This window comes from Aspergillus undulatus, assembly GCF_047715775.1.
Source record: "Aspergillus undulatus strain CBS 261.88 unplaced genomic scaffold BDV17scaffold_56, whole genome shotgun sequence".
Lineage (NCBI taxonomy): Eukaryota > Fungi > Ascomycota > Eurotiomycetes > Eurotiales > Aspergillaceae > Aspergillus > Aspergillus undulatus.
This window is the reverse complement of record NW_027396660.1, coordinates 57,628-78,899: the sequence shown is the minus strand read 5'-3', so window position 1 is coordinate 78,899 and position 21,272 is coordinate 57,628. Positions and strand designations below refer to the sequence as shown.

At 53.2% G+C, this 21,272-nt stretch overlaps 10 protein-coding genes across 10 annotated transcripts; 5 read left to right on the top strand and 5 right to left on the bottom strand.

Annotated features, from left to right (window-relative positions):
• Positions 1-110: 110 nt before the first annotated feature.
• BDV17DRAFT_294633 (cupin domain-containing protein) lies at positions 111-819 on the top strand (the record flags this gene model as incomplete). The annotated part of the gene is made up of 2 exons (XM_073762883.1): positions 111-452; positions 505-819. The coding sequence occupies 2 exons, from the start codon at positions 111-113 to the stop codon at positions 817-819; spliced, it is 657 nt and encodes a 218-aa protein (XP_073612074.1).
• Positions 820-1,156: 337 nt separating this feature from the next.
• Positions 1,157-2,068, bottom strand: BDV17DRAFT_294632 (pyrroline-5-carboxylate reductase family protein; the record flags this gene model as incomplete). The annotated part of the gene is made up of 2 exons (XM_073762882.1): positions 1,157-1,968; positions 2,026-2,068. The coding sequence occupies 2 exons, from the start codon at positions 2,066-2,068 to the stop codon at positions 1,157-1,159; spliced, it is 855 nt and encodes a 284-aa protein (XP_073612073.1).
• Positions 2,069-2,211: 143 nt separating this feature from the next.
• BDV17DRAFT_284075 (Aldehyde/histidinol dehydrogenase) lies at positions 2,212-4,989 on the bottom strand (the record flags this gene model as incomplete). The annotated part of the gene is made up of 3 exons (XM_073760472.1): positions 2,212-2,986; positions 3,319-4,898; positions 4,948-4,989. 3 exons carry the CDS (start codon positions 4,987-4,989, stop codon positions 2,212-2,214), a joined length of 2,397 nt encoding a protein of 798 aa, XP_073612072.1.
• A 51-nt stretch (positions 4,990-5,040) lies between these two features.
• BDV17DRAFT_187795 (FAD-linked oxidoreductase) lies at positions 5,041-7,081 on the bottom strand. Its single transcript, XM_073755053.1, has 4 exons — positions 6,692-7,081; positions 5,494-6,632; positions 5,372-5,445; positions 5,041-5,317 (listed from the first exon to the last, which is right to left on the bottom strand). Exons 1-4 carry the CDS (start codon positions 6,964-6,966, stop codon positions 5,162-5,164), a joined length of 1,644 nt encoding a protein of 547 aa, XP_073612071.1. The 5' UTR covers positions 6,967-7,081; the 3' UTR covers positions 5,041-5,161.
• On the top strand, positions 6,897-8,703 carry BDV17DRAFT_187788 (transmembrane amino acid transporter protein-domain-containing protein). The gene has a single exon (XM_073755051.1). The coding sequence runs from the start codon at positions 7,198-7,200 to the stop codon at positions 8,677-8,679; it is 1,482 nt and encodes a 493-aa protein (XP_073612070.1). The 5' UTR covers positions 6,897-7,197; the 3' UTR covers positions 8,680-8,703.
• Positions 8,704-8,726: 23 nt separating this feature from the next.
• On the bottom strand, positions 8,727-11,031 carry BDV17DRAFT_284072 (uncharacterized protein; the record flags this gene model as incomplete). Its single annotated transcript, XM_073760471.1, has 2 exons — positions 8,727-10,929; positions 10,985-11,031. The coding sequence occupies 2 exons, from the start codon at positions 11,029-11,031 to the stop codon at positions 8,727-8,729; spliced, it is 2,250 nt and encodes a 749-aa protein (XP_073612069.1).
• Positions 11,032-11,033: 2 nt separating this feature from the next.
• Positions 11,034-12,165, top strand: BDV17DRAFT_187790 (NAD(P)-binding protein). Its single transcript, XM_073755052.1, has 2 exons — positions 11,034-11,510; positions 11,560-12,165. Exons 1-2 carry the CDS (start codon positions 11,301-11,303, stop codon positions 12,112-12,114), a joined length of 765 nt encoding a protein of 254 aa, XP_073612068.1. The 5' UTR covers positions 11,034-11,300; the 3' UTR covers positions 12,115-12,165.
• An 837-nt stretch (positions 12,166-13,002) lies between these two features.
• Positions 13,003-13,751, top strand: BDV17DRAFT_272553 (uncharacterized protein). The gene has a single exon (XM_073758908.1). The coding sequence runs from the start codon at positions 13,210-13,212 to the stop codon at positions 13,717-13,719; it is 510 nt and encodes a 169-aa protein (XP_073612067.1). The 5' UTR covers positions 13,003-13,209; the 3' UTR covers positions 13,720-13,751.
• Positions 13,752-14,214: 463 nt separating this feature from the next.
• BDV17DRAFT_187771 (uncharacterized protein) lies at positions 14,215-17,173 on the bottom strand. Its single transcript, XM_073755050.1, has 2 exons — positions 16,024-17,173; positions 14,215-15,979 (listed from the first exon to the last, which is right to left on the bottom strand). Exons 1-2 carry the CDS (start codon positions 16,790-16,792, stop codon positions 14,274-14,276), a joined length of 2,475 nt encoding a protein of 824 aa, XP_073612066.1. The 5' UTR covers positions 16,793-17,173; the 3' UTR covers positions 14,215-14,273.
• Positions 17,174-18,954: 1,781 nt separating this feature from the next.
• Positions 18,955-19,806, top strand: BDV17DRAFT_294623 (uncharacterized protein; the record flags this gene model as incomplete). The annotated part of the gene is made up of 2 exons (XM_073762881.1): positions 18,955-19,229; positions 19,362-19,806. The coding sequence occupies 2 exons, from the start codon at positions 18,955-18,957 to the stop codon at positions 19,804-19,806; spliced, it is 720 nt and encodes a 239-aa protein (XP_073612065.1).
• Positions 19,807-21,272: the final 1,466 nt, after the last annotated feature.

Below are 21,272 nucleotides of genomic sequence, written 5' to 3'. Positions count from 1 at the left end.
CTACCCAGGGCCGAGATATATCGGACGGTTTTCCGAATAGACAGATAAGACCCCATTTAGCGCACCATCTTCACAGCAATATTCGCCGCCTGACACAATCTCTTGCAGTCATGTCAGCCCATCAAGTTGAACCCGAGCAGTACTTCCTCTCTCCTGCCCCTCATGTCCCAAACAGTAAACTCCCAATCCTTGTTTATCGCAATGCGCTGAACAATACAAGCCCGCGAAACATCTTGAACATCATTGAGCCGAATGGCTGGATTAAGGGGGGTCAGTGGAAGACGTATAAAGTCCCTCATTTCCACACGCAATGTCACGAGTGCTACGGTATCATCAAAGGGGGGTCAACATACCTGCTCGGTGTCGGGCCCAAAGACCCTGAGTTTGACCGTCAAGGCCGCCCCTATGGGATGAAGTTGACAGTGCAGAAAGGGGATGTTTTTGTCTTGCCTGTAAGCTTTCCCCTTCCCTGAAGCTGTTATGCGGAGTTAAAATCAGTGGTAGGCAGGAATATGCCACGCCTCTCTAGAGTCATGGGACGACTACGAATTCATTGGACTGTATCCGAATGTGAGTAAACAACAGTCGAGCCAGATGGTCGATGGCAAAATTAACCATGTCAAGGGCATCCTAGAGTCGACCGGCCACCGCTTCGATATGAACTACGGATTCAAACACCCAGAGGAAACCAGCTCGCTGGTAAAATTGAGTGACTCCGTGCCTATTCCTCCTCTGGATCCATTGTACGGACTGGACGGGCCTTTGCCACGGCTATGGCGACAGGCAACTGAAGGGAGCTCGCTCCGCGCTCGGATTTGAGGCGTTGTAGCCTGTATTTCGGACCTTTGAGAGGTACCCAGTGATAGAATGACACGCATTCACATTGTGTTGAAGTAAAGATGTAGAGTATCTTGGTAGAGACTGTATCCGGTTAGTACATAGTCTCAGGGTGGCCGGACCCCTATCCGAGACCACGATATGGGCATCTCACACACGGCATCCGCACTGTGTAGAAGAGGTATTCAGACGGGAGACATTGCTTTTGTCATAGAATGAGCAAGGCATGTTTCTGAGACATACATTTGGAACCCTAGATCTGCTCGACGCATGATTCTAATCTGCCTTCAATGGTAACAACACAGGTATAGTGATATTTCTATCTATTATAATCCCTGGCTCTTTTAATCGCAACCGAAAGAGCCTCCTCGAGAGAGTTGAACAGCTGACTATTTTCAAGTCCCCTGACGGCCTCTCCGGTGATGCTGCCCGGTAGTGACAACTCTCGCTGCAATTGCTCAGGCGCAGTCCCTGAAAGCAAGATGGTCGCTGTACCGCGCATACACTGTGAGATAATGCCAACAGCTTCCTCAACTGGAACTCCCCCGCGGGCAACATGACGAGCCATGACCTGGACCGCCATGGTGGTAAGTGCGTTGGCGACAGCACTCATCCCAGTTGCGGTGTCGAAAGCGTCATCAGAGACACGAAAGACTCGACCGAGCGAGTTGAATATCCACGAACTGAATTCCAATGCATTGGGGTCCCCAACATTAGCAAGGAGGGTTGCGGATTCGTGGACTTGTGCGCCGATGGTGGGCATTGCGCGGACGATACGAACTTGCGAGGATGCTGAACCGTCCTGTAGGATTTGCTCGAGTTGGGTCCTTGGAGTGCGCGCTAGGACGCTGATGATGAGTTTGTGTTTGAGCGCCTCTCTCATGCCCGTGGCGCCGAGGACGTCGTGCATCTTGTCGGGTGGAAAGGCGAGCAGGATTGCGTCTGCATGGGCGACCGTTTCCCTGTTGCGTTTGTACACAAAATTGACTGGCTGAGGGCTGTTTTTGTACTGGTCTTTCAGTTTCAATTGTGATTCCTGACCGTTCAGAGCGACGGTAATATCAGAGACGAGACTACCAGGTTGAGAAATTGCCGGAAGCAGGGCCCCTAAGAGCGCTTGGCCGATGTGACCTGCCAGGAATTAGATGAGAACTGCACGAGAACTGTACGGTGTAGCCTTTAACTGACCGCATCCGAGAAAGGCGAGACGCAGGGGCGTGGAGCAAGACATGTTGGAAGTTGGATAGACATCTTGGAGGGGATCAAAAGTGGTTTATATACGGCACTATCTACTCCCAGGCCCGAGAAGGAGATCTCCGGGCCGAGATTAAACTGTGACAATTCACTGGCTATATACGGAATACACACAATTAATCAAGAAGAGGACATGGCCTTCGACTTCTCCGCAGCCGCCATGATAGCCCTGGTAAAGGCCGACCGAGCACCCAGTCTCTCCAGCTCCAATAGCGCCCGGATAGAACATCCCCCTGGGGATGCAATCTTCTCCCGTAGAACGCCGGGATGGTCACCAGCTGGAACAAGCTTCATCATGCCGATTGCACTGTTGACCACGAGGTCTTGAACCTCGGGCCTTCTTACCCCTTCAGCCACTGCTGCATCCAACAGGCCGTCAATGGCAAGCAGCAGCAATGACCCTGCGCACCCGACAAGAACCGCACAGATGTCGAACGAGGTCTCGGGGATTTGTTGCGCTTCGCCGACTTGGCCGAGAATCCATGAGGCAATTTTGATGTTTTCCTTAGTCGTGCCGATGCTGGGCGTGTACAGCGTCACCGCTTCACGGATCCGGGCCGCCATGTTGGGCATGGCCCGGACGGCCTGAAGTGAGGCTGCATCGTCTGGAGAAAGGTCTTCGCCGAAGGTCAGGCGAGTCAACTCTTTTGTCGTGATTCCTGCCATGATGCTGAGAATCATTTTGCCACGGATTGCCTCTTGGAACCCAGGGATAGCAAAGAGAGCTGCTCGCTTGAAAGGTTTGACGGCGAGTATCACCACGTCGGCTTCTTCAACGGCACGGACATTTTCTTCCTGCGTGAAGACCGTGATTCGTGACTGGTGCTTAGAAAGTGCGTCCTCGACTCGCTGTTTTGAAGGCTGTGTTCCAACGGTGGATATGAGTCGCCGGACTCTGAGATCGGAAGGTTCTTTTGGTTCGAGAATGCCGGCGGCGATTGCAGTTCCCAGTGTGCCTAGATAGTACAACAGTCAGCGTGGCTTGTCTGCTGGGTGCCATGCTCCTACCGCAACCGATGACGGCGACGGTTTGTTCTGTGCTGACTGCCATGTTTGACGTTGAGTACAGGATTTGTTGTGCATGGAAAGCAGTTTATTTAACTTGGTACAATCTCACGGGCCGAGAACAAGAAAAGATCGGAGAGCTATCCGAATACAATTGTGCGTTCGCTATCTAACTACTCTGGAAAATGGCAAGGGCCGAGGGTACTGCTCCCGCTCACATACGAGTCCTTGACGCAGCGAATGCTCGAGAACCGGACCAGGACATTGACCGAGTTGGCCTTGTCGTTTGTTCCGCTAGACCTGGCGCCGCCAAACGGATGAGCCCCGATGATGGCCCCGGTGCTCTTGTCGTTGATGACGAACATGCCTACCGAGTCTCGCAGCTTCTCATCGGCAACTCGGATAGCTGTCCGATCTCTCGCAAAGACGGATCCGGCCAGGCCGTACTCAGAACTCTGGTCGATGAGCTCACAGACCTGTGTGAAGCCGGTTGGTGAAACATCGTCGTAGGTCTGCACGGCGATAAGCGGCCCAAAGAGCTCCTTGGTCATGAGCTCGCATTGCGTCTCCCTGCTCTGATTGACAGCAAAGATGGCGGGTTGAGCAAAGAGGCCTCGGGTGCCGTCAGTGTTTCCTCCGTAGAGCAGCTCGTGACCGTCTTCCTGGGCTTGAGCGACAAACTGCTGGAACCGCTCATAAGACGCCTCGGAGATCAGCGGCCCCAATGGATGATGGAGCTGTTTGACGTCGCCGCCATGGGTCATCTTCGCTGCCTCCGCTAGTAGCGCACGTTTTAGGTGACCCTCATCCCACATGGACTTTGGAACATACAGCCGGGACAGAGCACTGCACTTTTGACCCTGGAACTCGAAAGCCGACCGAACAGCTGCCGATGCCACCCAGTCTACATCGTCCTTGCAGGAAACGTGCACGAGATGGAAGTTCTTCCCTCCGCTCTCTCCAACGATGCGCGGGAAATTTCGGTAGATGCAAGTGTTGGTGCCGATCTGAGTGCAGAGGGACCTTAGAACAGCAGACGAGCCAGTGTAGTGCAACCCAGCAAAATGCGGACTCGACAGCGCCGGGTCAACTACTGTAATCGGATTCGCCACGGGAAGGAACTGGACAACACCCTTCGGCAGACCGGCCTCCTCCATGATCTGGTACAGAATGTAGTTGGAGAGGACCGCCATGGGGGACGGTTTCCACAGGACAACGTTGCCCAAGATGGCGGGCGTGAAGGCTATATGAGCCCCTAGGGCTGTAAAGTTGAACGGCGAAACCGCAAGCAGAAAGCCCTCCAGCGGCCGGTAATCGAGTCTGCTGGTTGACGACTCGAATTGCTTGGAGGGCTGCTGCTGGTACAGCTGCGCGCAAAAGTAGACATGGAAGTTCAGCGTGTCAATGACTTCAGTGATGCAGTCGCCCTCTGCCTGCCCGCATGTCTTGCCCTGTCCGATCATGGTTGCTGCCATGAGCTTCCACCGGTACTTGGGAGACGCGACCAGGCCGGCTGCTCGTTTATAGATCGCTGCTCGGTCCTTGAAGGCCATGTTGGCCCAGACCTTTCGAGCTTCGAGGGCACCTGGGATTGCTTCATTCTCGATTGTCGACGAATCAACCTCATAGTACACGGCCAGAGGCTGCCCATGGCGGTTCCAGGGGTTAGTCTGCTTGCTTTTCTGGCCCGTGTACCGACGCTCGCCATTTATTATACTCGGGATCTCGGTGGCGGTCTTTTCCATATCTGCCAGAGCCGCCGTTAGAAGCTTCCTTTCTTTGGAGCCCGGTTCGTACGAGAACTTTTGAGACAAGGTCAGCATTGCCGGATTACAATAGTAAAGCACATACCCCGTCAGCGTTGGTTGGTTCGGCCTGGAGCATAGATGACATGTTTGAATTTTGGGTAACAATTGTTCAATGGCAACAAGGTTTCAAATTGGTGAGAGTAGAGCATGGACGATGCTGTTACTTATGCGATGCCACAGTTGCTGTGTACCATTACTCGGGCCGCTTCTCTCGGTCCGGGACTATGACAGCTATCTACAGAGACTACTCGGATAGATCAGGAGCTAAATGGAACCAAACGCTTTTGGATCTCACGCCCGAGTCGCACCCGCTCAGCAGCAGCACCCCCTCGTCCTTCCAACACCGCTTTGTTTTCGGTCGCCCGCCTGGCCAGGAAGGGCAGACATTCCTTTAGCTCTCCATAGCTCATTGACTGACCATGCAAACTGTTAGCACCGCCGGCAGTTGGAAGAGGTATTATATTTACCTTGACGACGAGCGGAAACCCTCCATCCGTAGCCACAGATCCAGTGATTTTGTTAGTCAGATCGTCCTTCATCCCTGCTGCGCATTAGAAGCCTGCCGTACCCAGGACAGAGGGAACCTTACCATAAAGCTGAGCAAAGGCAATACTGCCAGCAGCCTCGCTGGACAAGAGCAGTCTTTGATCATCTCCCACGCGCTTCGCCAACCCGTGCTCCTCCAGCAACCTGATGGCAAGATCAATACTAATGGAGTTGTGAGTCGCCAGCACAGCGCTGATCCGCGAGTATCCATCCCTTTTGATCTGCTCGGCCATTGTGCAAATGGCCTTGGTGACTCCGTAGTTGTAACTAGCATGAGTCTCTTCCACAGACGGCCACACCGGTCCTGGACCCTCTCTTCCTTCTTTCTTCCACCGGGCCGCTTCAGTTACCATGTACGCACCGCGGACTTGCTTGAACAGAAGTTTGTAGCCTTTCTCGTCTGCGCGTTTGATCTGCTGGTCCAGGAGCTTGGGGTATCGACGTAGGTATGCCTGGAATGATGCAATGCAGGTAGCCGGTCCATCCAGGGTGTTGTATTTTTGCATCAGCTCGTCGGTCAAACTATCAATGACCGGCTGGTACCATGTCTGCTCAGCGTCGATCACAATGCGAACGTTATTTTCCCTGGCCTTTGTCGCGATCTTCTCGAGAGTGGCGCGCAGGTTGATCAGCTCTTCGCAGTCCTGCTCTGTTACTTCCTTTCCGCTTAATGCTGCTTCCCAGTCTCCATCATGAGGCAGTCCTGGATATGGGACGTCCTTGTCAAGACCCTTTTGCTCTCGGGACTGCAGTATAGCATTCGAACCGTGGTAGAGAGCAACAGGATTAGGTAACAAACCGGTAACCTTGATTCGGACCCAGCAGCGATTGTCACCACCGGTCGTCGAGGTATCAGGCCAGAAGCTCCGAGAAAGCTTTCCCTGGGTCTCTATAGAAGACAGAACGTGTTCCGTCTGGGCACGGATAAGCTGAATATCTTTACTGGACCCATCCAATTCAGCCTCAATGTTGTACCCAAGTAGAGTGCCGACTTCTTCGTCGCGAAGAGCTTTTATCTTAGGGATACACTCTGAAGTTGATTCGCCGCCGAGGAATTGGTTGAAGAATGTTCGCATGATAAAGGCGTTGGCAATGGAAGATATGATTGGAATACGCAGGAGGATATTGTAGAGCGGCTCGCTCATGTCAACCCATGTTGGTGATGAGCAGAATGCAAAGGCGCTGACGATGTCAGATCAAATGAGCATGAAGAATAGAAGCAGCACGGAGGAGCTACTCACACCCAGCCAGACACGAGTTTTCCCAGCGGGACCGTCGATAGAGCTTTTCTGTCCCGCGGATCGTCGTCGAGGTCTACATCGCTTGGGTTACGCCCCTTCCAAAGCAGGCCCACACAGGCAAGAGATGCACCGCCAGCACCGTATGCGAGCTTTCTGTTGAAGGTTAAAATGCCATTTGACCGGATTCTGAAATGCGACTGTGCTGAACTAGCCCGAGTATGAAAGGATGAGAGAAGTCTCGAGGGACGTAATCCTAGCCCCTGCCTGAAGAACATGGTGCCAAACCTCACATCAACATAATTCGCAGCAACAAAATCGATCACTGCGAAGGAATTGGAGGGACTTGGCTGGAAGATAAGCGGTCACCTCGGACCGGTAGTGCCCTTGCATAGATACCTATACTTTAGGCCGGCCCGAGATGATGAGCTTGATGCCCTTATAGATGGCCCATTTCCTGACCCCTCGTCTCCAGCTCACAGACCGTTCACCATTCACCTCTGAATGCGATGGAGAAAATCGGAAAGTCCACGACCTTGGATGATGGCCTTGATGTGGCCCAGGGTGGCTGCCAGGACCTGCACAAGCCCACTGCTCAGCCACCCCGGGACCTCTTCACGACCGAGGAGGCAGAGGTCGACTTCCGGGGTGTCTCGTGGCAGGGGGCGGCCATAATTGTCACCAAATTCCAGATTGGGCTCGGTGTCTTGGGGCTTCCCTCTACCTTCCACACCCTCGGCTTCTTCCTCGGCCTGCTGTGCTTCATCACCATTGCCCTTATGACAACGGTCTCCGGCTACGTGTGCGGCAATGCTAGGCAATACTACCCCCAGATGCACAACATTGGCGATGCTACGGAGGTAATGTTTGGCAAGGGAGGGCGAGAAGTGGTCGGTGTTATCTATTATATTTATCTTGCGTTGGTCTCTGGGGCTGCAATGCTCACGACCTCAGTCGCACTCAACGCACTATCAGATCATGGAGCGTGCACTATGATCTTCGTCGCCGTCACCTGCGCTGCAGCATTTGTCCTGGGCACCGGATTCAGGTCTCTGGAAAGGGTCTCCTGGCTGAGTTGGATTGGCGTGGCAGGGATAATCACTGGTATATGGGTCGTTGCCATAGCTTGTCTCGCCCAAGATCATCCAGCAGCAGCACCCCCAGGCCCCGTCGACCTTGCTGTCCGCGTTCTGCCAGATACAACATTCTCCGAAGCCATGCGGGCTATCTCCAACCAACTCTTTGCCGTGGGTGCATCGGGCACATTCTTCTCCGTCTCAGCCGAGATGAAAAAGCCTGAATTATTCACCCGCTCCCTCGCATGCGGACAGTCATTCATTGTCCTCACCGGCATTACAATCGCGTCGATCGTGTACGGCAAAGTCGGCCAGTATCTCGCCAGTCCCGCCTTGGGATCCGCCGGGCCCCTAATCAAGAAGGTATCGTACGGTATCGCGCTGCCAGGTTTGGTCGTCACTGCTGTCCTATACAGCCACATTGCAGCCAAGTACTGCTTTGTGCGCATCCTGCGAGGTACGCCTGACCTCCAATCAAATACGCCAAAGCATTGGATTGTCTGGAGTGGGTCGATGTTCACAACCGTCGCATTTGGCTTCGTTGTCGTCGGTGTCGTGCCCTTCTTCGACAACTTTCTCAGCCTTGTTGGTGCACTGGTCAACCCTGTCCTCACGAACATTATTCCCGGTCTTATGATTCTCTTCTTTCTTGCGACTAGGCCCGTCAAGGCTGTCCAAGGTGTCCACTATGTGAATGGCGCGGAAGTAACATCAGCCAGGAATTGGCTTACACAGGCTTTCAGGGTATACCGGGACGGATGGCGAGAGACTGCAGCACTCGCTATGGCATGTTCCATGATCCTTATCGGGGCTCTTATTATGGTTGGCGGCACTTATGCGACAGTTATCAGCATCCAGGCATCGTATGCCAAGGGTGAAGTGTCTAGTGTTTTTTCGTGTGCCAACAACAGTTAACGGAGGAGGAATGCAATTGGGACTCTAATTCCACTGTCTTCTGAATGTTAAACGTTGTGTCGCACATTTTCTGGCGCAGGAATTTCCCAAAACAGGTCTCCGTCTATTAGATTAGCCAAGCCCTGCAGATGAACATTCTGGTCGTCTGCGCTTAGAGGAGCAGCGTAGTTGTTCAAGGAAATCCCCTCCGTTAGTGCCTGAGTGTTCTGGAGTGTATGATTATGAATTGTCTGACGGCCGCTGTCTGCATGGATCTGCGGCGTATCGTATATTCTTTGGAGATCAGGATCCTGATGTGACGGTGGGCATTGCGATCCTGGTGGCTCCAACAGCTCTACAAGAGATTCCAGGTACGCAGAATGTAGAGCTACAGTATCCTGCGGTGATTGCACGCAGTCCCTCACGTGCTGGCTCATGTTACGTATCATCCCAACCGCTGTCGCCTGGAAGGCTGCATTGAGGACCCCATTTTCTGGGAGACACAGCAGAAGACACAGGAACAACGCTGCGTTCGGAGCAAGTAGTAGCACGGCATCCGGTGCTCGTCTTAAATCCTCACCGGGGATTTTGAGGAGGCTATGCAGCGTGCCAAGTGCACCATCCATGCTGCTGGTAAGACCCGCGAGGTCAGGGGAGAGAGCTCTCTGGATGGAGAGCAGGTCAATATCTAGAGAACTGTCGCCCGAATCCAAATTCGGCGCCAACGCAGACATTAAAGCTCGACGAAGAATAGCTGAGGCGACGTTGAGTTTCACGCTGTGCTCCCATAGACTCAGAAGGGTGTTTAGATGCTGCTTGTCGGCAAGCAACATTCCAGGGCTCAAGTATGGGTCATCGTCCCGCTGCGACCTATCTGCTTCACCAAGGCGGCTCTTCCAATTTGCAGCCCAGACAGCTAACTCTGCGTCCATAAGACCGACGAGGCATGGCAACATTGTCGCTGAAGCCTTGTCGACCATAGCAAGAAGTTTGGATTGAACTCGCCGCACGTCGGCGCTAGAGCTTGCGACAACGTCCGACGGCAACACGTTTGGCATCTGTAGCCAGGTATCAGGCCGAAGATCATCACTTGCTTGGCCTAGTGGTGCCCGCTGAATGAAGAATAAGCTTTGTTGCCTGTCTTGCCGGAACAAGGCCAGCCATGCTCTTCTGCACTTCGCCGTCTGTTCGCTATCACCGCTTCCCGGCCTAAAGTCCACGTCTTGGAGGACGCGAATGGCGTATCCACTGTGTAGGTACGAAACATCGTCATCAACGTCCTTCCAGCAAGCCAACAGGTAAAATGTTTGCATTGTCTCGATAGCCCTGCTACCCTGCGCTAAGCTCTTGATGCTCAGATTTCTTGCGACGCTACAGAGTCGGGTCAACAGAAACGAGTCTGGCCCGGGTAAAAGTTGTCCATTACGGTAGTTGGTGAACTTGGAGGCACAGTAGAGAACCGTAGAAAATAGTAGCGAGCTGCGTTCCCGCACACCGTCATGACTGTCATACCGTGGATCGAGAATATACTCCCACTTCGCATTGAGCTGGAGCATGAAGAACGCAAAGAGAGCCTGCGACGCGGCAAGGTTGATAATGCCTGCTTCTATTGGATCTGCAACTGTCTGACCGAGAGTCATGGAGGACATGTAGCTAGGCATTTTGACCATGCCAATAGGGCGTTCATCCACGTCGTTGGACTGTGAACGGGGTTCGACTGTGAGAGGGCGAAGAAGCGATAAGAGGTTGATCGATCCTGTACTTGGAGGAGCCGCGGACTGTCGTTCTCGTTGTGCACTCCTCGCTGCGGGAGGATCAGGGTCTGGTGTCGCACTGATGGAGAGCCCATTTTCTGATGTTAGGAAGGTGAATGCAGAGCCCCTCTTCCCCTTCAATGACGCCAACCCGGCGACAATTTTTGCCCGAATCGCATTCGTGATGAGCGGCTGTTGATGAAGAGCCTGCTCAAGGATGTATTCGACTGGAGTGGTCTTTGGACTGGCAGTGATAGGCGTCTGAGCCGCGGGCGTGTACTCACTGACCGGGGCCAGAGTAGCAGAGTTGGCAGGCTTTTCAACAAGGGAACCTTGGTCCTCCTGGACAAGCATGGGCTCGCGTCTGGCGGGGGGTGGGTATGGCTGGGGCCGGGTCTTGGCCCTCTTGGGGTGCGTGAAGACACATTGGGTGTCGTTGGCTACGCAGCGGTTGCACCGGTCGAGCCGATGGGAAACCAAACAGCGGACCTTTGCTTTTCGACACTGCAGACAGGCACTTTTTTCTGGTCAGCGTGGTTGTCTGCCTTGTGGCAGGAGTAGGGTCGACTCACACGGACGCGCGGTGCAGGTCGGAGGGGTTAGCAGTGGATGGTGCCATAATTGCCAGAGCACACGACGGGCCGAGAAAATGCAGAGAAATAAGAACATGGAGAAGAAGGGGGGCAACGTCGAGGAGGGGTGCATGCAAGGTCGGATGGCCATCCGATCGCTGGGTTTCTCGGGCCGAGACTTGGAGTAGCAACAGGAACAAAGATAAACTCAATATGGACAACGTGGAAAAAGGATAAGGGTATTGCATGATATAAAGGATGATTGTATGCATACTTGTGAATCAATAACAAATCAACAAATCAATCGTTTTCGACAATGTCTGGCCGCCTCCAGGGAAAGATCGCGCTCATCTCCGGCTCCAGCCAAGGGTTTGGGCGAGGGATCTTGGAGACCTTCATCCGCGAAGGCGCCGTTGTGCTAGGCATGGACCTGCAGGCTGTCGATGGTCCTGTGGAAGGTGTCCCCGAAGATCGCGCCTACCAAATCACGGCAAACGTGGCTGAAGAACAGACCTGGAAGAAAGCCGTAAGTTCCCCGCGACCAGCACAGATTCTGAAACTGATCAGGGACATAGCTTGATACATGTATTGCTCGATTCGGTAAGGCCCCGTCGATTGTCGTCCACAATGCAGGATGGTCGTATCCCAACAAGTCCGGTCTCGACGTCACCGTCGAAGAGTTCGACCGCCTGTTCAATGTCAACGTCCGCAGCATCTATCTGGCGTCCAAGATTCTCATCCCCGAGATGAAGAAGAACGGACCCGGCTCGACCGTTGTCATTTCTAGTGAGAATGCCATCCGACCCGGAGCCACGCAGACCTGGTATAACGCCACCAAGGCCGGAGTCTCGTCAGCCACCAAGTCAATGGCCTTGGAGTTTGCCAGGGATCAGCTGCGCTTCAACACCATCTGCCCGACATCGGGCAACACACCCCTGCTCAACAAGTTTGCTGGCATCGCCGACGGGCCTGTGCCGGCCGATATTATCAAGGCCAAGTGCGAGGCCATCCCCATTGGGCGCCTGGTCGAACCATCTGATGTCGCCAACGTAGCTCTGTTCCTTGCAGAGCCTGCGAGTTCGATTATCAGCGGCATTGAGGTTCTGGTTGATGGTGCGCGGTGTGTGTAGACTAGCTTTTCTTTACACAACCCACTGAATTTAACAAAGTTGAATTTGGGACCCGAGACGTAGGAGCAGACAGGTGTGCATATATACATCTATTCGCCGACGGAGGCGCTACTCGATATCGAGAGGTAATTGGTTCTTCTAGCTGCGCGTGACAGCGACGGCACATTAACTGTCTGCAAGAGCATCTTCACAGCAACTTCTTACCTATAAACCAAGGGGTATCTATGTCTTTAAATAATTTTCTACCCTATAATTTACTTGCTGAAAATGAAGAGGCCAACTGGTCCAGCATCTTATATTTTCAAAAACACTATTTATCCGAGCAAAAGGAATCTTCAATTTATTACTATGGAGGTAGAGGGCTGTATTCTTGAGTTGCACAAACACATCCTGGCTACCGATACTAGAATAAAGCTGCGTAAGAAAGCAAGTATTATTACGGTTCTGGCAATACTCCGCAAAATGCCTGTATAATCTCTTGGACTAGGATTATATAATCTATAATTATTAGCTACATCAATATCTTTAACTTCTATTTCTTTGACCTTACTTTTGCTTTTGCTTTTGGTGCCTTGTTTGACGGTATTTTCTTTCTAGCAATCCTAGGATAAGTACGCCTGAGTTAAGCTCCTGTTTGATGCGACGATGACGACACGTAAACAGACAACATAACTTACCGAAAATGCCATACCACTGGGCGGTATCCTGATTACTCGATTATGAAAAGATTAGCCGTCGCGAGAACTCGTTGACGCCTAGACGCAAAGGCCGAGGTACGAGAACCGAGGCCGTATGTACGTCATAACAAGTTGAATGAGTGTTCTGACCACGCCATATTCAGCTCTCAAAATTACCTTAATAGCGTCGGAGTAAATGTACACCGGAAAGTTTTGCTTCTTCAAAGGAATTAGCTAACTCAGCCATGGATATACATGAACCAGGCCGAATACAAGTTCCGGTCCGGTCCACATGTCACTGCATTTGTATGCGGGGATGATCTGCCTGCTGCCAAAACAATAAGGGACAACCTAACCTTCTCCAAATCACCTTTGATCGCTATTTTTCGCTCTACGGGACGCAACGAAATACACAGCAATGCCCCAATTCATCCCACCGCCACCAAACCCGTCAATTGCTGGCTCTCACCCTCCATCTCCGACGATCCCCGTCGCCCCACCCCCCTGGACCCTGCGCGCCAAAGCCTGGACATTCCTGTACTCCGACGTTGACAAAAACAACACATCCAGCCCATCCAACTCCCAGAACCCAAACAACAACCCCTCAACCCTGCAGTCAGTCCTCCCGGACGGCGCATACCACCCCTCCGCGCTGGAAAAACTCCCCTCGGGCGCGTCGCAGTTCAACGGCAAGTCATGGCTCAAGGCGATTATGATCGTGCGGTACGAGGACACGGATGTCGGCCCGTACGACGAGTTGATCCTTTTACCGGGGCGCGCTGTGAATCCGTACAGTGGTAGCAAGGAGATGCGCATTAGTACGATTTATGTGTCGACGGACGCGAGTGTCTGGAATGGGAGGCGGAATTGGAGTGCGTATACGCTCTACAGGGTTTCCTATCCAAAGCGTAGTACTGATTGCAATTGAATGGTATAGATATCCCCAAACACCGCGCAATCTTCTCCTTCAGACCCATTCCAAACTCCAAAACCAAAGACACCGAATTACGAGTCTACCACCCCGAGGATAGCCCCGCGCCGTTAGACCCCAACATGCCCTTCTTCACGGCATTACTCAAGGGCTCCTCATTACCGAAACTCCCACTCCCGAGTATGGCCCCTCTCCCTATCGTGCAACCACCACTACTAAAATCGCGCTGGCCCGCTGGGAGCCGGGACGCGACGATCGGGACGGATGATCCCGAACACGGGCGCGAGAATCCGTGGTTGTTGATTAGGCCGAGTTTTACGGGGAGGTGGGGTGTTGCGTATGTGGATGCTTTGCAGGGTGAGGAAGGGGAGGCGATGTTGGAGTATCATGGTGATGGGGTTGGGTTTCCGGAGGTGAAGCTGTGGTCTGTTGGGGCTGTGTTTGAGGGGACGGTCGGGTTTGGGATTGCAGACGTTGTTAGTTGAGTTGGCCTTGTACAAGTAGAATATTTCATGTCATGAAAGGTAATTAGGACCTTATTATACATTATTCTAATAGAAACTAGACAGCCAACTCTTCCGCGACGACAACTTCCTGTACTCTCTCATGGCCGGACTCCCCGCCGGCTTGCCCAGGTCATCCAACTCCATTTGCTCAATCGAAGGAGCCCTCGTTGTCGTCGGGATCGGTTCGCCCTCTGCCTTTGTCCGAATATAATAATGCTCGTCCTGCTCCTCCATGGCGACGTACCACCGTTCGCCTAGCTGCGGCCCATCAGGACCAGATCCACAGGCGCCGTGCAGTTTCGAAGTCGACGGACTGTTCATCGCCAGGGCAAAGAGATTCTGCGGCTCTGTAAAATCGGTGATTTGCTTGCCGCGGACTTCGAGAATCATGAACGCGAGACAGAGCGCGCTGGTGAAGAACGCGAAGATGAGGATCGGGTAGAATACACCTTGCCACTGCTGCGTTCCACCAGAGGCATATTCGACTGAGCGTAGGGTTGCATTAAAGGCTTGCTTGACTGGTTCGGGGAGGATGTTGTCTCCCTCTGGGGTGGTGTAGTTCCAGAACGGAACGAAGGGCGACATGGAGGAGCTCATAAGGAGGGTATTCCCCGCCAGCACGGCAAGAGCTTCCCCTATAGATGGCAGCTCCGGGTCAAGATGTGCCGTCTGAGGGGCGAACTGCATGAGCAGCCGAGCGTTGGCGGCCGCGCCGTCAGTGATACCGGCATTCAATGAGATGGTGAACCCCCACTCCGACGCGATGTACATCCAGTCGTTTGCCCACGTTCCGTCGACGGCGTCAGTGATGCGCTTGTTGTATTGAAGCGGATGGCCCTCCTCGCAAGCAGTGTATAGATGGGAACCGCTTGCCGTGGCCTTGTACCGAGTCGAGCAGCGGGGCGACTGCTTGGCTTTGAGTCTGCAGAAGACGTACTCCGGCTTGACATTTTCGGGACTCGCGCCGAGGAGGAAAATTGCGCCGTTGGTATATTGCGAGGTGACGTTGAGGATGGTGTTGTGCGGTTTTGGGAGCTTGCCAAAGATGGGGGCATACTGGCCAGGGTAGTCTGGACCGAAGCCAAAGAGATCGTCGACGACTGTCCGGTTGGTCCAATGCTCAGGGTCAGGGACGTCCGCAGGCGTTTCAATAGTCCAAGTCACCTCGTTGAATTTCCCCCCTGTGTTGGGCCACTGGTTATAGACAATAGGCGCCAGCTCCTCCCCGGTCATGCCGGCACAGAGCACGTTGACTGCCGGTGATGGAACAGATGCTTCCAGCTCGTACATTCCTTCACCGGACTGATCCTTTGGCTGGATAATGTCGTTGTCGGGATGGTTGGCCGCGGCAATGATACCCCCATGCGGCATCGCAGCAGTGATGTTGTGCACGTTGCGACCGTATTTTTCTGACAGCTCTGTCATATTCGCCCGGTCAATCCAGCTTCCTGCGACAGTAGTATTATCGTGAAGCGATCCGGTTGGAAGAGGGCGCGATGCGAGGTCGGTCGAGCTGGGTCGCTGGCCTTCAGCGACAAGCGTCCAGTTGTGTAGGAAGGACTGGTAGTTATGGTACGCCTGCCCGGCGTGCTGCATGTTCAAGCAAGTGTTGTTGCGATATTCGACGTCATCTTGGAGAGCAATCGGGGTCTCGCAGTTATCAGTGAGATATTTCGTATTGGCGAACGAGGCGTAGACGTTGCCAACCAGTACCCGGTCGTTCACATCGCTCCATTTCAACTTGGGGGTGACTGACTCGTTAGCCTGAACTACCTGTATAAGCGAAAGAACCTACCTAGAGCTTCCGCGGCGGTGGTATACAGCATGGCCACTAATGTCGCAGTCAAGGTGATGGCACCCAAGATCGTCCACCCCGAGTATCGCAGACTCTCCCAATGCACGATCAACGACCCCGGCTGCATAATCCACGTCCGCATACTCATATCCGAGATAGAGATCCCACGCGATCCTTTGGTGAGGGCGCGACGGGTGAGCACCTGCCCCAGAAACGCGACGCAGACAGTCACATAGGACAACTCAATCGTCTTCGCAAACAAGGTGCTAAGCAGACTCGCCGTTGACGCCGCCAGTCTTCCATCGACTCCGATTGTCCTTCCATACCGAGGCTTCCAAAATGCGACCACCAAGTATAACCCAGACAAGATCGTAGAGTAGAACGCGAGGACCAGGATGGTCGCCGGAACCCACGACAACCGACGGTGCACAATCGTTTTCTTGGTCGGACACTTGTGTTCCGGCAAAAGATCGGTTTCCGAGCGAGCGTAATGCAAAGGCGTGCGAAGAGGCGGCGTTAGGGTGTCTGGCGTATGGGCAGCCTCGTAGCTGGGCGGGCGGGTGTTGGAGGGAGACGAGGGCCGGCTGGGATGCAGATGCTGGATTCCCAGCCCGACATGTCTAGGCTGTTCAGTCTCGGGTTCAGGCTCATCGTGCTCGGTCGCATCGTTTAGGGTCTCGTATCGAAAATTCCGCCGGTCGCCGAGGTCGAATGGATTCCATGAGGAGCCAGCATCGGGATGCTCGTTTGTGCCACTGCCGGGGGCCATCGCGACGGCAAAGCAACGACCAACGGGGCAACGGGGCAACGTTGGGTAGCAGGAGAGCTAAGAGGAGGGGAGAGGAGATTTAAGCCTTGAAGAGAGGCTGGCAGAAGGCCCGCTGGCCAGGAAATTGCTTGGTTGATCCTTTCTGAATTCTCCGTCCGTCACACAGCCTCATTTTGGTAGTCGCTCCCGTCAGCTTCAGCCTTATCGCCAGCTTTTAGCTGTCTGTTAGCTGTCTTTCTCTCAGATTAACTGTGAGATCCGATCTAGTTCCGATATGAGTCACTATCACCCACTTCAACAAATGTCCTAGGCCATTCAGTACCAACTTTCTACTCTTCATTCGTAAAAAACGTTGAACCTGAACAGGGTCCTCTGGGTGAGTCCTGAGCGCCGATCAGCCGCACTGCTATTAATATCGCCCGCGAGTCATGCCTCCTGCTGCGCGATTCACTGATCAGAAATCGGCGTTTGAGAAATGCTGGCTTCTGGACTCAACTAGACACCGATGCGTAAAGAACAGTCCTTGACTCTCTTTGCAGGATAAGAACACATGGTGTCTGGCTACAAGCACTTTCTCATCAAAATCTTCGATGCGGAGACTGCCAAGCCCTGAGTGGAGGGAGGGGGGCCACTGCCAGGGTGGTGTCATGGTGGGCTCCCTCGTGTTGCCAGCGGGGTCCAGCTGGACTGCTGGAAACATCCTGCCCTATATTACCAGTGTAGGCTGCAGCTGCCTATATGTCCCTCCCTTTTCGCGATTGGGAGTATCGAGTCCGACCTCGCATATCCCGCGCTCGGGCCCAACAAGCCAAGAATTGGGAATACGTACACTTGTTGACTGACGCCCACCTTGATTGGATTTTATCGCTTCTGCTCCTCCACAGAGTAAATGGACTGTGACTGCGCTGGGTCACCCTCCGAAGAGCCAATGCGGATGTGTACTTTCATGCAAGAGTGCGCCACCAGCCAGAAAGTATATCGACACGTGGATCTTGACAGATGGAAGCTATGGCCGGGCTGCAGGTGAGAGCTGCATGGACGGCAAGGTTGGAACAAGCATTTGCAATGTTGTGCAACCATTTATACTCCGCTGTATGTCCCCACGTCAGGCGGGACTAGAATCGTGGCCTTGGAAAACACAGAGTACTCGACTCCTGAGCTTGGAAAAAAAAAAATTAACACCACAAGACAACTAACGAACCTTTGTCTGCACTTCAACAAACCCATCCAAACTTGCAGAGATGTCTAGACTCCAAGCGATGTATCTTCAGCAGCGTAACACTTGCCGGATCAGGAGTCGGCATCTCCCGCCCGCTCACAGATGTAGGTAGAGCTCAGCTCCGGACTCCGTGTCCGTGAACGGCTCCTAACGATGTAGAAACCCCCAAGAACACGTTATCGAGTGCTAAAGGAATTGATTTCCTGCCCAATTAATCATTGGTCACTTCAGTATTGTCTGTTTTTTTGGCCAAGCCTTACGCCGAAATCATGGTTCACCAATTGCCTGGCTGATCAAGGGCAAGTTTGGGATTGCCGGTCCACATGGTTGATTTACCCCTGACTCGTGCAAGCCCAAGTTTGTGAAGAAAGGTCAACCAAAGTTTATAAGAATGGCGGATCAGTGATTACCAAGCTTTAATAAACTTAATTTGAATCAGCTCAAGCGCAAGCTCAGCCTGGTTCCCTGGCCTGTGTAGAACAGCGAGAGCCAGGACTGTATTGTATCGTGAACCTGGATCATTGCTCTTTATACTACCTTGAGCCTGAGTCATATCCATGGCAAATGGTGTTTGCTCTGCATCGGTCTGATCTGTAATCCCGGCTGGACCTGGGGTACAGTCATGCATAGCGTCAATAGTCCAGGAACCGGACTACTGAAGCCCTAGAGCGTGCCGCTGAACAAGATGGAACCTCCAATGACGCGGAAGTCCCCGGAAGAGTAAAGGTTTCTCTATAGACTAACAAATGACAGCTGCCCCTGAAGCCCTAGTCCAAGTAAAATCTCTTTTTGGCCTCCCTCAAGACCCCATGATCCCCATCTAATCGACCTAACATTCAATCATCACAGAGCCTCCATTTCACTATCAACGCAATGGCCAAACACCGCCCCCTCGTCACTCTGGGCCTCACCCTTCTAAGCCTTCACAGCCACCACGCGAGCAATGTGCTACTACCCCAACGACGAAAGCAGCGACGACCCCGCAAACGGGGAATGCGTCTCCATCTCGGGCGAAACAAGCATATGCTGCGCTCTGAACCACACGAATCCATACGGTGGTGTGGCAAGCGATGGTCTCCGTGCTGACGCTTTCATGGAGAATGGACTCTGCAAGAATGTCCTCACCACCACGGACGATGATGACCAGGAGATTATCGTCACGGCTTACTGGCGGGATCTGTGTACCAGCTCGAATTGGCGAGTGCGCATTGTTTGGATGTTTGTAGCGATGGGCAGGAATGTTGCTTGCTCTCTCTATTGCCTGTACCAGGTGAAACTGGAACTGACCTGATGATAGTACGCCGACAGCACGACGGAGTGGTGATGCGGGACAGACACGGACTGCTGCAGTACCGACTCGGCCGTCACAATTGCCCCTATCCTCGGCGCCCTCGCGTCCTCAACAGTCTCTGTCTCAACTTCTTCATTGACATCGATGCTAACTGTCTCCGCCACATCCATTGACGACGCCACCTTAGAATTAACGTCTCAGCCAACATCCCAGTCAACATCTTCCGCATCATCAGACAGCGGCCTCTCAACCGGCGCAAAAGCCGGAATCGGCGCAGGTGTCGGCGTCGGCGCCGTCGCGATAATCGCAGGCATCGCTTTCGTCTTCTTCGTTCGGAGACGCAAGCCAGGGGCAGCATGCCGCTGCTCCTGGTACTGGCGTTTCTGTACCTGCCCCTCCCTACGACCCGAGCTCGGGATATGCACCGACATCTGGATACGCACCTACATCCCCCTCTGCTCTGGGGGTCTGAGCACGGCACCATCGCTATGTCGGAAGCGATGAGTACCCTTCAATGGTTAGAGTCGATCCATTCGAGCAGTCGCATGCGCAAGCGCCTGCTTATATTGCGGAGATGCACGGTAGGAATGTGCATGAGTTGGGCGGACCGGCGGAAAATGTGGCATGAGATGGATGCGATGCCGGCGAGGTTGAAATGAGTAAAGAGTTTCCACTAGGTATGGACAAGAATAGACACATAGAGAAGTTAAATCCCAATGGTGTATGATGGATATAGATAATATCTGATACATTGTCGCATTGGATGCGTATCTCTTGTGCGAGGTATTCCTGAATGCTGATCGACGCAGCATCTAGAGCAGAGTTGTTGAGTGGGCCCTCAGAGTTGAGGGGAGACAGAAGAGCACCATGGATATCCAACTTTGCACCGTGTTAGATCTCCGATCTGAGCTCTGGGGGAGGCAAGCTGTCCCACCCCCAAAGAAAGCGCAATGCGGGTATCTTGTAGCGTTCCTGCCCATTGTGAAGGGCCGCTCATCGCGATTTCCTTGAGAGTCATTCCGAAACCTCCAACGGAAGGAGCAACTCATGTCCCATAATCAGAGAAGGTGCGAGCCAGTAGGCCTGGGTAAGCGCAGAGCCACTGCCGCTGGTCGCCACCTGGTGTTTCCCCGGAGCCAACGCTATACTGTACGGCGCCTGATGAATCTTCAGTGCAACACCCTTTTGTCTTTCTGACGGTGCGACACTCCAGGAAACAGCAAGAGCACAAAGATGGCACTCGCTCGCATCTGTAGCACCGTCAGAAGTGCGCTAATTGGGCCCGAAGCTGCTGATAGCATGTAGGTTGCGGTGCTAATCGGAAGGACTCACATATTCATCCATGACGAATTCTCATGTACCATTGCCGCTATTTTCTACGTCTCACGAACGATTTTTTTCGGGTCACTTGGCGTGGTTGCTGTTCTATGATTACACTTCGTGATGTACTAGTGTGTTTGGTAGTTGGCGCTGGGCGCAACAGACTGTCGTCAGTCACACATAGAAAGCTGGATGACAAGGAAACGCCCTTCCATGAGACTGCCATCAAAGTCCTTCGTCTCAAAGGAGATACCCGGCTGATGAAATGGAGTTCAGGTGCCGACACGTCTCGGACGAGAGAGCTTACGCTTTGGGCGTGCTGATCCATGGGTCAATGCCTCCACCAAGTCTGCGAGATCATGCTTAAAACAACCATAGTTGCAAGCATCATTTGAGCCATGACAATCGCAGTGTCACCTCGGACATACTCCGTGAGATAATCACCTCTAGCATGCGTTCGCATTGGTGAGCTACGTTTATTACGAGGACCCTTCACCAATGTAACTCTATCAGGACCACGATCCAATTCGCCATCATGACAGCATAGGAGGCAGAGCCCCAGTTCTCCGCAAACTCGCCCTCACGATGATTCGTCAATTGCAAGCCCCCGGTTAAACAGGCCTGGGAGACCCACGTCGACCTCGGTAACG

Coding starts and splice junctions, on each gene's coding strand:
- BDV17DRAFT_187795 (XM_073755053.1), bottom strand. CDS start 6,966: ATGTTCTTCAGGCAGGGGCTAGGATTACGTCCCTCGAGACTTCTCTCA. Junction 5,446..5,493: donor TGCCTTTGCTCAGCTTTATG/GTAAGGTTCCCT, acceptor AATGCGCAGCAG/GGATGAAGGACGATCTGACT. Junction 5,318..5,371: donor GGTTTCCGCTCGTCGTCAAG/GTAAATATAATA, acceptor TTGCATGGTCAG/TCAATGAGCTATGGAGAGCT.
- BDV17DRAFT_187788 (XM_073755051.1), top strand. CDS start 7,198: ATGGAGAAAATCGGAAAGTCCACGACCTTGGATGATGGCCTTGATGTG.
- BDV17DRAFT_187790 (XM_073755052.1), top strand. CDS start 11,301: ATGTCTGGCCGCCTCCAGGGAAAGATCGCGCTCATCTCCGGCTCCAGC. Junction 11,511..11,559: donor AACAGACCTGGAAGAAAGCC/GTAAGTTCCCCG, acceptor TCAGGGACATAG/CTTGATACATGTATTGCTCG.
- BDV17DRAFT_272553 (XM_073758908.1), top strand. CDS start 13,210: ATGCCCCAATTCATCCCACCGCCACCAAACCCGTCAATTGCTGGCTCT.
- BDV17DRAFT_187771 (XM_073755050.1), bottom strand. CDS start 16,792: ATGGCCCCCGGCAGTGGCACAAACGAGCATCCCGATGCTGGCTCCTCA. Junction 15,980..16,023: donor CACCGCCGCGGAAGCTCTAG/GTAGGTTCTTTC, acceptor CTAACGAGTCAG/TCACCCCCAAGTTGAAATGG.